This window comes from Cimex lectularius, unplaced genomic scaffold (genome assembly GCF_000648675.2).
Source record: "Cimex lectularius strain Harlan isolate CLEC.00 unplaced genomic scaffold, Clec_2.1 scaffold162, whole genome shotgun sequence".
In the NCBI taxonomy this organism is placed as follows: Eukaryota; Metazoa; Arthropoda; class Insecta; order Hemiptera; family Cimicidae; genus Cimex; species Cimex lectularius.
In genome coordinates, this window is record NW_019393086.1 from 603850 (window position 1) to 617649 (window position 13800).

At 32.8% G+C, this 13800-nt stretch overlaps 2 protein-coding genes across 3 annotated transcripts in view; both read right to left on the minus strand.

The window, feature by feature from the left end:
• Positions 1-8654, minus strand: part of LOC106666059 (whirlin) — a 148885-nt gene extending 140231 nt beyond the window's left edge. Inside the window, exon 1 of one of the 2 annotated variants that reach the window (XM_024229888.1) lies at positions 8399-8654. The gene's annotated coding sequence lies outside the window, so the exon portion shown is untranslated. The remainder of the gene's footprint in view (positions 1-8398) is intronic. The other variant, XM_024229887.1, reaches the window with a different exon arrangement.
• Positions 8655-11547: 2893 nt separating this feature from the next.
• Positions 11548-13755, minus strand: LOC106666260 (S-phase kinase-associated protein 1). Its single transcript, XM_014393332.1, has 4 exons — positions 13588-13755; positions 12136-12238; positions 11863-12071; positions 11548-11785 (listed from the first exon to the last, which is right to left on the minus strand). The coding sequence occupies exons 2-4, from the start codon at positions 12236-12238 to the stop codon at positions 11609-11611; spliced, it is 489 nt and encodes a 162-aa protein (XP_014248818.1). The 5' UTR covers positions 13588-13755; the 3' UTR covers positions 11548-11608.
• Between the last annotated feature and the right edge of the window lie 45 nt (positions 13756-13800).

The window sequence follows — 13800 nt, forward strand, 5'->3', positions numbered from 1 at the left end:
AACGTGCAATAAAATTATTTAATTTAAAAAATGCCTATCAAATATTTTTATATCGACAAAACGTATTGAGACTGAAAGAATGAGAGAAAAAACTTTTTTTCCATCTTTAATCATTTTATTTCCCATGCTAGTTATTACGAAATAAATAATTTCTAGTTTCTACCGTGGGTTATGATCTCAGAATGAAACAAAAGTGTTTCCAGCTGAAGAAAGTCCCCCCTAGTACACAATAACAAGGTGTATTATCCAACACGATTGTCCCCATCCAATTTATTACAGTGTTATTAATATTATTATTTTTGTGTTGTAAAAAACGAAAGTGATTATTTTGTAACAGGCAAATATTTAAAAACCTAGGACCAACCCAATAAAAATATTTCAATTACTAAAAACTGAACATTAGGTTTATGCTGACAACGTCTCATGTAAATACAATAAAAATTATAAGTATTTGTACAATAATAATTGTAATACTCATGACAATTGTATTACATATTAATTCAAAATGTTATCAATAAGTAAAAATATTGTGTGATTTCTTCAATGGAGTCTGCGGTGTGATAAACCTATAACTTGATCTTTTCCGGTCATTTTGTTCCGCCTATCCTCGCTTTTCTGTTTTATCAAACACGTTCCGGCATCTCGCCATATTCAGTGCTAAGATAGTGTCAAAACAACACGAACCAATACCTCATATCTCAAGGGGAAATTTTAAAAAAAATGTTGGAATATCCTTCCCAACGTCACGAATCCGTACATAAAATTTGTGGTTTGGTCATTCTCGATCATTTTTGTATGTCTACTCTCGCTATTGCAGTCTATCACACGTCTTTTGACATCTCGTCATCTTCAATGCTGAGTCTATTCGTAAACTAAAGGTTCAACACCATGCAAATCCCAAGAGGAATCTCACAGAAATAAATTGCTAGAATATTCTTCCTAAGGTCGTGGATCGGTAGATAAAATTTGTGGCTTGGTAGTTTTCGATCATTTTAGTATGTCTATTCTCACGATTTCGGTTTTTGGCATTTCGTCATATTTACTGAGTCTTGTCCAAATTACAGATTAAACATCTCGCAGAACTCAAGAGGAAAATAATTTTCTCATAAAAATGAATTCTGTTAAAATATCAAGTCTGAGGTTCATCATTACTTGTTCTGCTTTTTTCCCTGATTTTCGTTTTTCTCATCTTCAGAAGCAGGTGCAGAAAAGAAAAAATACTTTTCTTTTGTCACCGATAACACATACTTTATGATAAACCAACAACCATACAACAAACTGAAAAATGGAGAAACTGAAAGAAACACTAACCTTACTTCCGCTCAGATAATTGTTCAAATTATTCTTTCGATCTAAAGATATACCCCAGGTACGGAAGATTGAAGAAACCGGACGCATCTGACAGACCAAAACGACGAAGATACGCAGAACGAAATGACCGAAAACGGCCAAACTACCAGTGAAAATATTATATTCTTCCTTTTACAAAGGGAAAATAGAACAAACTGTCTATTTTTTTCATAAAGCAACACACGAGATTTGGCCTTTCACTTTTTAATATGAAGCGAATTAATTTTAACAAAATAAAAAAATAAGAGTGAAGATGATTTTCAATTTTCATTACAAGACTTCGAAATCGCCCTTGTTATTTTTCTGTTACAAAATGCAGTTAAGTCCGGCAATCAATCCGAATGACAAGCAGTACAGATCCCGTTTAAGGCCCTGGAAAATTGGCAGCCCCGAGACGAGGACACCAATTAGGACACCGTGTAATATGGAGAAAACCGTTGAAACCCATTAGGTCAGAGACCTCGTGTTTGTTTATTTAACAATTGTCCTTCTCGTCGCCACTGAAAAAAAGTGCATTCAGCGATATTTTACGAAAGTAGATGATCGTTTATAATTGTTTTATAAAGCGGGTAAACATAACAGTTCTGTGTGTTCCGAGGTGTGGTCAATAATTATCACGCGTTCAAATATTCAGGGAAAGTGCTTTTGATTAAATTTACGACGCGTGGCTTTTACAGTCCAATAATTGAGCTTTAAGCGTCATTAAATCGAATATAATTTACAGCCCTATCAGCCTCAACCTCATGTAAATTAGACCAACACTTTCTCATAATTTTAATTGGTTAGCATCACAACGATAATAATAGGCTATTGTAAAAATCGTTGTTTTGTATAAAATGTTTTGAACGGAGTGCAATGTGTAAAAAAACACTAACAATAAAACATTACTTAAACCAATTTGTTGTTTGTTTGAAATTTCTAAAACCACTAATATTACAGATAAAAATAATTTTGTTCAAATTGGCAAATATTTACAATCTTAGCTGACTTTTGCATATTATGTTTGGTTCGTTTTTCCATGGTTTAATCAAGAGTTGATTGTTCAAAATCTTAGAAATATCTGATTACATAGTATTTAAAAATACTTGCTATATAACTTTTTTTCTCTCACTCACTCTCTCTCTCTCCTCACTCCCTCTCCCTCAGTCACCCTCCCTCTTTCTTATTCTCTCTCACTCTCTCTGTCTGTCTCTCTCTCGCTACGTCTCTCTTCTCACTCCTTCTCTCTCTCTTCTCACTCCTTCTCTCTCTCTACTCACTCCCTCTCCCTCAGTCACCCTCCCTCTTTCTCATTCTCTCTCTCTCCCTCTCTCTCTCTCACTCACTCACTCATTCTCCCTTTCACAATATCTCTATTTCTATCTACATATTTGTCTCATATTCTCTCTCTTTCAATCTCTATTTATCTACCTATACACCTATCTAAATATATTTTTAATTTATTGGTACAAATACAAAGTTTTGCTTATTTATCACACGTACTGTCTAATTTTTGTCTGGCCAGTAGAGATTGTAATATATATCGTAAAGTCAGATATTCGTATCACTGTAAATACAGTAAAATGTAGTTTATTTTCCTTAAATAAGTAGAATTTAAGATAAATAAATTTAAATTATTGCACAAATTGGTACATTTTCACTAGTGTTTACGTCGACCAAACCTCAACTTTCTAGAAACGATATTACACCTGACATTTCATGCCGTTAATCTTTTAATCCGGGTTAAACTGGCTCATTTTTTCCCCGTCGCAAGGTCAAAAATTATTTTACCGAGAAACCTGGAGATTTACCCGAACACTCAGTCAGCCTTCATCTTTAATAGACAAGCCCCACCTCGGGCTCATGTAAAACGGATAACAATTTGAAAGTCTTAACACCGAGTCCTTCAACTTTTCAGGATTCCCGCTTCGGCGACACGGAGTCACGACGGCCCCAAAAAATTCCATCTTCCTATTTATCTTTTTTCGTACGTTTTTTGCTTTTTCAACACCATAGTTCATGGACGTTTCAAGCTGCCGTTGGTAATCTATTTCGTCAATCGGCCGCGGGGGTTTAATTTTAATTTTGATCCTTATCTCTTTCAACGACTCAAGAAAGACTTTTGAATTTGAAACTGTACATACGCGTTTACCAACCTTAATTATTCTTGGATTCGTTTTTCTACTGTTGGAGGATTATTACAGGTAAAAGCAGTCTTCAACGAAGATCAATGACTCTGCAGCCGCTAATCAAATACACCAGTCAACCATTTACATGAAAAAGTAAACGTTTAGAAAAACGCTTTCAACGCTAGATGTTATACAACACAATCAGGAACTGTTGCAAAAACACCATTGCACAGTTTAAGAAAAGGTTATTTTCCAGAATTCAACGAAATTTAAAATTATTTTTAAATAGTAATCTGATATTTCTATGATATGAAACAACATACCAACGAAAAGCCACTAAATTTTTCGAAAAAGAAAAACACCAAGAATACAAGAGTGAGAGGTAAAAGTAAGGTCACAATAAAGCCAGATAAGTCGCAATGTGGCAGATCGGCTTGGTCAATGAGAAAGCGCCCACCGAAGTGGTTCACCACGATAGACTGCCAATTAACAAAATGTTCGAAATCTCGTGCCAGCACGTTACATTATGGGAAACGATAACAATTATTATTAGAAAAACCGCAAGACCGCCGAGAATAGACTAAACTGGGGATCTTTATACTCTGACATAAGCAACAGTCGCGTAAATTCTTTTCATCTAGACATTATTTGAAGAAAAAAAAAGGATAAAGTGAACTGATAGCGGTTCTTTAGAAAAATGAAAATTTCCAAATCATCAGTTGTCTTATCTCCTCACAATATATATTCCCCTTTATTCTGTGTTTGTTGTACGATACGTATTTGTTCCTTTCCAGTATATCAGACATCAGCCAGAGAGAGGATCTATTCAGACAAACATTGGCTTATGTCATTAATCATAAAGTGTTATTTATGTGTGTGTACGTTTACGTATATACGTGCGCATAATATTTGTTGCTCATTTGAGAGCACACGTAAAAAGGACGACTCACTAAATTGAAATTTAATTTTAATTTTTGTGCTTATCATCAACACGAAGAGCAAAAGTTAGAACTGTTTTATTCACTTCTTATTTTAATGGCAGCTTTTTTTAATTTGTTCGTTATCCCATTTTACGTAATAAAATATTTACATATACAATGATTATGAACAATGTTTTTCGTATGTAAATAAATCTTGTTCTAACATTGTAAAAACATTTTCACAACGATTTGTTTACATTAAAATATGTAGTAAAGCTCACGTAAGTCCATAAAATAGAACTAAAATTGATTTTTTTTTGTGTGTGGAGGGGGGCTTTCACCAATTGCGTGAAATTTTTACGAACTTGTTTGTTCCTTAAAAAATCAATCTTGTGGATTTTTTAGCATTAGATATGTTTTCGGAATGACCGTAATAAAAACATATAAACATACAAATAAAACATGTAAAAAGCTCGTATCCGACCGTCTAATTGGACTACAATTCTGAATTATAAAATATTTGTTTCACTTAGTTTTTGCAATTGTTTGGCATCTCTGGTTCTTAGAAAATTACAAATTGTTGTGGAATTTTCACGACCTTGTTTGTACGTTAATCAATCGTCCGAATATTTTAGCATTAGATAAGTTTTCAGAATATTATAATAAGTTTAAAAAACATATAAAACCTCTCATCAGGCCATACAATCTAACAGCAATATTTAAATAATTATGTTTTTACAATTGGTAACTCTGGTTCTTAAAAAACTGCAATATGGTTGGAAATTTTTTTCAACTTGTTTGTTCCTTAAAAAATTATTGTGTGAATATTTTAGTATTAGATAAGTTCTTAGAATGATTTTTATAAATTAAAAAAATATAAAAGCTCGTATCAGACCATAAAATCTAACTGCAATAATTAAATAATAAAATATTTCTGTTTCGCCTGGTGTTTACAATTTGCCTGGCAGCTCTGGTTCTTAAAAAAAATTGAAATTAGTGGGAAATTTTTTATGAACTTGAATATTCAACCATAAGATAATGTTTTATTCAGAATGATGAAATTTAATTTAAAAACGTGAATAATTTTGCTCCTGTAAACAATAAAATATTATGTTTTGTATGAATGTTGTTTGTTTTTGTGTATACTCAAGCGTTAAATAAAATTTCATAACGATTAAATTAAATTTAAAAACGTGTAAAATTATACGTCGGTTGGTAACATTTAATTACAATAATTAAATATTCATGTACCATCTCGAGTATTTGGGCATCTAACTAGTACTTGCCACGCTACGTGCTGTGAGTTCGAATCCCGGCATAGCCCATAGCTTTTTAATTTAAAATAATACATATAAAAAATGTATTGTAAGGTTCACTAATTTCGTGGTCCGCTTGACCAATTAATATATTACAATTAATTAAGGTTTGAAAAATGGCAAAAAGGAGGGAAAATTCAAAAGGTGCTGTTGAGATGGGAAGTTGGTATCCGAGTGGATCGAGGTCAAGATAGCTCAAGGGGTAGAGCAGCGGCGTATCAAGCCGAAGATCGTGGGTTCGAATCCCGCTCGTGCCACTGACTTTTTTTATCTCGACTAAACACCTTAATTAATTGTAATGTACTGTAAGGTTTGATCCCTCGTCCGCAAAACCTGAAGGGCTGAACGTTAAGCCCACCTGTATCACAAGAATTACTTCATACTTGATATTTTTGTCTGGGTTTTCGATTTGGTTTGATCTTTTTATCCCAACTACAAATTCTGGACCTGTATGTTCTCTGGTCAGTTTGTCTTCCTTTTCATACCCAGAATTCCTTTATATCCTAGCACATCAGGTTGTTGTTTTCCAAATTTTAGAGATTTTGGATTTGTCTAAAGAAGATATTTTTTGTCAGTGTAACCTCTTTTATGATTTTTTATAGTGCATGTATTTCAGCTAGAATAACCAAGGTGTACTATCCTAGAAGAGTATGATTGCTCATATTTTGGATTTGGACAGAATCCAGTTCCATCATTGGTTTTGAAGCTATCTATATAACACATAATTTTATTTAATCTTCTCGATTGTAGTCTGTTAAAATGTTAAAGCATGTTGCAAAGGATGTATCCGGAATCATGATTTTATCCGTTGTTGTATGCCCGAAATATTTAGTCCTCATCCAATTTATTTGTTTTTGGAGTCTGTATTAGCTTGTCTCAATTTCTACTTGTACATGTTTCCAATGGGTTAATAGTATTTCTCAAGCAGCTAATGGTGTTGTTTTTATTGCCACCTGTGCTGCATAGATTTGCCTAACTTTTCACCCAACCTTTTTGACGAGCTTTAGACCAGCAGATTAATGTGCCTAGTGTAACTTAGGTCTTATTACTGCCCTATCGCCCCAAATGCATTTGCAATAAAAATAAAATAATAATAAAAATAAAAACAAATGGAACAAAAAAGTTGATAACCTCTTTCGACAAAGCGAACAGAAATATTGTTGTTTTTCGTGTCTTTTACAATTTGGTTAGGCTCTTCGAAAAATTTTATGTGAACAATTTTATGAACTTGTTTGTTCGTTAAAAAATATTTGTGAATATTCTAGCACCAAAAGATTTTTTTTAAATAATCTATTTTTATTAAAGAACAGAAAAGTTAAAACTTCGCGCTAGTTCATAAAATTTAAAATGTAATAATGAAACATTTTTCTCTATTTTTCGATATGATTGGCAGTATTGTTGAAATTTTATAATCAATGTACGTAAATTCCATTTCAATTCAATTCTTCTATCCTTCTACTCTTCCAAATTGTTATGTTAGATATGTTGGATAAAGATCAGATTTAAATCTGGATACCAAGCTATTATCCGTAAAATTAGTATTGTATTATATTTTTAAGTTTCTACTGTTTTCGATCCAGCACATAACTAATCGTAAAATCGTACGTGTTTGACCATTACTTCAGAGTTAAACAGAGCATAGCGATATCCTATATCTACCCTAACTTGGCTCCCACAAGGGAACCTCTTTGGACCTCTCCTTTGCACGTTATAAGCCGCGGACATCACTTCCCCCCAGAAACAATCCAAACCATTTTTGCTGCCGCTACAGCAACCTTTCAGAAACCTTCAGAACCATTTGCAGTGCCTTCAAAAGTAGAAAATTAAAATAAATTGTTAAAATAATTCAACTTTACACTCGGATAGATCACACCTGTTTACTTTTTAAGGACGGAATTTAACCATCCCTGTCGAAAACTTTTTTTGGGATTTCACGTTAACAAGTTTAATTATGTCTTAACTTCCACTAAACAACAAAAGGTTGAAACATACCATGATTCTCAAATCTTACGGACTTATGGTATCGAACTTTGGGAGTCAACCAACCTCTCCAACTACCGACACACTCAAAGAGTCCGATCAAAGGAAAAACAGTTTCCTATTTTATGTATCAATACTCGTCACTTTAACATTCAATTTTTTCATATGTAGCGAAAGCCAATTACAAAACATCCTATCAATCCAGTTTCGCACCTCCCAATGATCCGTCGGCTCAGTTTCTCTACCATCCTAGGTATCCTTTTTTATCGGCTGAAACGCCGATGACCACGTCGTGCCCCTAGGTATTGATAACGAAGAAAATTGAAGATTTATTGATCAAAATGCAAAGATTTATATTTTTCAGACTGTTAACAGCAGCAGAGGTTATATCAGCCCTCGGGGTGTCGGTTATTTTTTTCAAAAAATGCAGTTTAAAAAAAACCGATACCCTGAGGGACCTGTGCTGTTGGGAACCCCCGTTTAAAAAAGTTAATACATTTTCGACTTTTTTTTTGCATTCATTAGTTTATGATCAAAGTTTGGGCGTTGGGTAGGAAAACGGGCTTTTTTTTAGAAGAAAACAAAAGCAATATCACAATGGAACTAAAGCCCGGCATTTCCTCTAGGCCTTTCAACCGTGACCGGCAGTAGGCCCGGATGACGGACGTCGCATTTAAAAAAAGTATATATAAATATCGAAAATTTGTCTAAAATTAAAACTCACTTAAATCCGCTTAGATAATCCAGGGAAAGTGTTGACGGCGAAAATCGACGAGGAGGGCTTTGAAAAAATAAAAAATCACACTTATCGCACGGGATAGAATTTTGTCGCGGAAGAGCACAGGTTCACAACTCGGCCGGGTTTCTGCGGAAGACTGGCTGAAGAAGGAGCTGCCGGCCCGGCGGGAAAAATGGAAGTGGAAGAAGGTGGACGAAACGCCCTCTGCCGACCGAACTCTCAACCAACTGTCATTCCACACTTTTTACATTTTATTTATTAATTATAAATAGAGAACGGATTTATATGTGAAATCAAATATAAAATATATATGTATTTAATTTTTAATAAACAATGAAAATTATGTAAGATAAAAAACATTTATTTGTGCATTTTTTGAAACTGAATTTTATAATTTACACAAATTAGTTGCCAAATGTATGAAAAGAAGAATATAAGGGAATTGGTTTTTTTTTATTGTATATAATATGTCTTATGTGTTGTCTGTATGTTTTGTGTGTGCATGTATTTATTAGCGTGAATGGCGAGGGGTGAGGGTGAAATATAACATCATCATCGCCCCTCGAACGTTGAGAGCGTAAGAGTATGTGTTCGGGGTCGATGGCGGAATATTTGTAAAAGTACTCCATCGACCCCAATCTAGATTAGTTAAAGTATAGGTCGGTGGTGGAATATCAAGTACTCCACCGACCAAACAGAATGAGTGTACTGTACGGATGTATTTATATGTGAATGTAGTGTTTGAAAGGGTAAATAGAACATAGACGTAGTTTAGAGCTGAAATGACCTAGATGTCGGAAGCCCCGGTCAAAAAAAAAAATCTAAATTATTGAAAAATAATAATGTATCTTTCTAGTGAACAAAAATCTATAAAATAAAAACGCACTTTTTACAAAACGATTCAAAAGTTATGCAAATATAAGTATATTAGACATTTGAAAAATAAAAAACAGAGATAAAATAAAAATTTAAAACCAATTTTCAAAATTATTCTAAATCATTTACATTTTTAAATGTTTAAAGTAAAATTACACCAATCTGGTGCTAAAATATAAAAAATATAAGAAAATCTCACATCTACAGACATAATGGGGGCCAAATTGAAAAACATGAAAAAAAGGTAAAGTAACATTTTAATTTTCAAATGTATTTCAAATAATATATTTCTTAATTTAAAAAAAAATTATCTAGTGCCAAAAAATTCTATAAAATACAAAACTTTTTTTTTAATGATTAAGAAATTATGCAACTATAATTATATTAGATATTTGAAAAATGTAAAACAGATAAAATAAAAATTAAAACCAATTTTCAAAATTATTTAATTTTTGAAAATCAAGTTACACCAATCTGGTGCAAATATATTTTTCTACGTACTAAAAGAATATTAATTCCACGTCTACAGACATAATAGGGACCACAATTGAAAAACGTGAAAAAGACATGAAGCAAAATTTTAATTTTTAAATTTACTTTAAATAACAGATTTCTAAATTTTTGAGAAATAATCTTTCTAGTGCAAAACTAAATCTATAAAATGAAAACATTTTTTTAAAAATGATGAAGAAATGTAATTATATCAGTTATTTGACAAATTTAAGAAAGAGATAAAATAAATCTAATTTTCAAGATTATTTATATTTTTAAATGCTTTTAAGTAAAATTACGCCAATCTGATGCTAAAATATTTTTCTAAGCATTAAAAAAATGTCCCACATCTACAGACATAATGGGAGCACAATTGAAAAACATGAAAAAGAGATAAAATTTTTGTTTTTCAAATGTATACGTTTCTAAATTTTCAAAAAAATGTATCTTCCTAATCCCAAAAAATTATATTATATATATAAATTTATATATTTTTTTTACCCCAGACCTATTATGTGATTATACAATTGTACCTTAAGGATTTTTGGTAGTAAACCAGGAATTGGAGACTTTTGAGATGAAAATAGTGCTTGCAGGTATGCCACAGGGGTCAATACTCACTCCTCTGTTGTACTTTTACAATTACTTGTACAATTTTTACTTCTGACATGCCCACAAATGAGAATGCACTTACCGCCATGTACACAGATGACATCGCTATATTAAAAAATCCCTCCTCTACCCAAGCTTCACTTACGTTACGAAACCACATATCAACAATTGAAAAATGGAGCAATCTTTGGAAAATAAAATTTTACCCCTCATAGTCACAACATATCACCTTTACACTCTGCTGTGAGTTTTGTTCTAGTTTATACTTAAACAATGAACCTATTCGTCAATCCGACAAAGTTATAGATCTCACATTTGAGACAAATCCACGCATGATTTAAAAATTGACTCTTAACAAATGATTTAAAACGCTTTATTACCTTCTCAACTAACAATCAAAATTACCATTACAATCAAAACTTTCCACGTACACATGCCTACTTAAACCTATTTGGATGTATGAGTACCAAGGTTATGGATCAGCTAAATATTCCAACATTTCAATTTCAGACATTTTCACAGAAAATTACAAGATCACTAACCCATAAATACAATTACCCCATTCTACACAATTATCATGTGAGTGACTAACAAGAATATGGATAAGAGATGATTAATATCACATAATTAATCCAGAGGTTGCCATTGGGTACCTGTCTCTATGACGCCGTAATGTCACAATCACAAATTGAAATACAACCTGTCATCTGTAGATGAGTGGTTTGTTTCTCATAAAAAGAAATAATGGTAATAAGATACCTAATAATCATAAAGAAAGTTTGAATGTCTTAAAATTTTATTTTTCTGGTGTTAAGAAATTATTCAGAGATGATTTTTTTAAATTTTATTTTGTAAGATAAATAAATTATTGCTAATGAGAAATAATGATGGTGAAAGAAACATTTACATGTCTATACAAACTTTATAACTTTTAACTTACGTAGAATAGATGAATATTATTAACCTAAAGAAATGAAGTACAGTACCGTTTTGAAATACAATTGATATTCGGGTTATTTTACAACACTAGTAACAAATTTAAGTTAATGTAACAAAATATTATTCCCTAACTATTATTATAGTTCAGAGAGTTTAAAAAAACAAACAAAAAACAAGCGTATGGACAAAATGCATAGAAGAAGAAAAATAATTACTTAATTATTGTGTCTTTTTATATTATTTTATATTTTAATATTGATAAGTAACATTCAACAATTATTTCTCCTCACACCACTCGTTCTCTTTTCGAACTTGCTCTTCTTCAGCAGCTGAGAAATCATTTTTGATGTTGAAAGTCTTGCGAATCTCTTCAGGAGTTTTGCCTTTAATCATATTTGCAACTGTTTTGCATGTTACATCCAAAAGGCCCTTAATATCGAGGTAGTTTGCAGCCTAAAACAATTGAGATTTTTTTTGTCAAAAATTAATTAATTTCCAAAATTATTATGTCAGGCCAATTTGAATATTACAAGGATTAGTTCGAAAAGAGTTCCCTGGTCCACTTTGAGGAAATCAGCATCCCATGAGGAGATATCGTCTGTTCTCTTCTCCTTGTTCTCATCGTCTTCAGGGGGTGGTGGGTCGTCTTTGTGGTATGTGGCCCACTGTATGACTTTTTTGAGAATCGCTGAATTTACATTTGGTAGAGGGACCACCTCCTCTTCGTCTTCGTCCATTCCTGAAAAACGGCATAAATGCACTCTACCTTTCCCTGTCTCCTTTGACTCGAAACTCCAACTTACCTAAGTCTTCCAACATGGTTTTGATGGTGACGGAGCATTTTGCAATTTCCACATCGACATCAAAGACCTCACCGTCTGAACTTTGAAGTTTAATGTTTGGCATCTAGAAATAATAATTTACATTTAAATAATTTAAAAATAAAAAATAAATTTAAAAAACTGACAACTTCTGAACCCATTTTACACTTTTACAAAAATTAATTATCACGCTCAAAGATATCATTTACTAAAAAAGAAAATTGATCTGTCATCAGATTACTTGCAAGAAGGCCTTACCAAGCCCAGAACAGCTTGGTTCACAAATCATAGCAATTGGAACGAGCAAAAGTGGATTAAAATCTTGTTTTTGGATAAGAGAAGGTTTTGTTTGAGGTCTTCTAAGGGCTGAGAGAAGGACAGGAGAGCGATATATTCCCCACAACATTTTCACTCCGGAAAAGCTATGGAGATGGTGGTGCTATGGTTTGGGCAGGCATTTCTTTGAAGGTCACACAAACTTGATATTTGAGGGTTCCGTTACAGCTGTGCATTTTTATGCATGGAAATGAAAGACCGTTGAATTATCACGCATAAAAATAAAACCGTCACCAAATAGTGGTGGCACATAAGGAACAACTTGTTCTAATAAAACAACTTTAATGCATCACACAGCTGTTGTGAACCTATGTTTGGTCTTTTGGTTTGCCTGGTTCTGCTTTGGCCTTCTAGACGTGTTTCCACTTATATCTCGGTCTGTGCAGAAGGTGAAACACGTTTGACAGACCAAAACAGCGACGTTAGGCAGACCAAAAAGATCAAACATGATCTAATTGCAGAATGAAAATGTTGGACCATAGATTAAATCACAAATTGGAAACGCTCAATTGATTTACGATTTACAAATTATAACATAATGGTAATGTTGATTTCTATGTCACAGCATGATGTGTAAACTGTACTACATAACAGAAATTCTAATGTTCAAGAACAACAAGACGATTATTATTTTTAAAGATTGACCATTTTAAAATGGTTTTGGTTGAACAGTCTTACCTGATGGCCGTTCTGGTTAATATTTAATTCGATTTGTAAAGGATAAATTCAACGATTTGAGGAAGGTTTATTCGGGAAACGCAAATCTAAAAATAATGTAGGAAACAATGTCGAGTGGTTGGACCTGTTCAGGGCTTGAAAAGCCGTTCGAAAAAAAAAAGAAAAGCGCCCAGAAATAGGGTTTTTCGTTACTATAATAAGGCCCGGTCAAAAGATTTAAAACAGGAAAAAGCATGAGCTTTTAATAATTTCGATCAAAAAATAAAAGTGAACGGTTGAAAGTAAAGATACAAAGTCTCAAGGGCATTAATCCATTTCCGTGCCTGACTTTTAAGTCAAAGCGTAGGTGGGGAAAAAAGCCATTTTCTCGTCGAATAGATAATAAACTAATGAAATTTTAAATCCATTTGAAACACTTACCTTAATTTATTTATAAGTGAACGTCTGATTTAGTTGAAAGCGAATGACTGTTCGGTACCACAACAATACAAATATCGGGCCCCCTGATTTCAGAAAATGGAGAAGAGGCAAGAGTTCCCAGGAGGCAGTCTTACCACACGATAACCTGATCCGGCTCAAAACACGGATAAATGATATAATTTTGTTTTTATTTACTTGTTTGTTTACGGCGAA

Coding starts and splice junctions, on each gene's coding strand:
- LOC106666260 (XM_014393332.1), bottom strand. CDS start 12,238: ATGCCAAACATTAAACTTCAAAGTTCAGACGGTGAGGTCTTTGATGTC. Junction 12,072..12,135: donor AACCATGTTGGAAGACTTAG/GTAAGTTGGAGT, acceptor GCCGTTTTTCAG/GAATGGACGAAGACGAAGAG. Junction 11,786..11,862: donor CTCTTTTCGAACTAATCCTT/GTAATATTCAAA, acceptor CAATTGTTTTAG/GCTGCAAACTACCTCGATAT.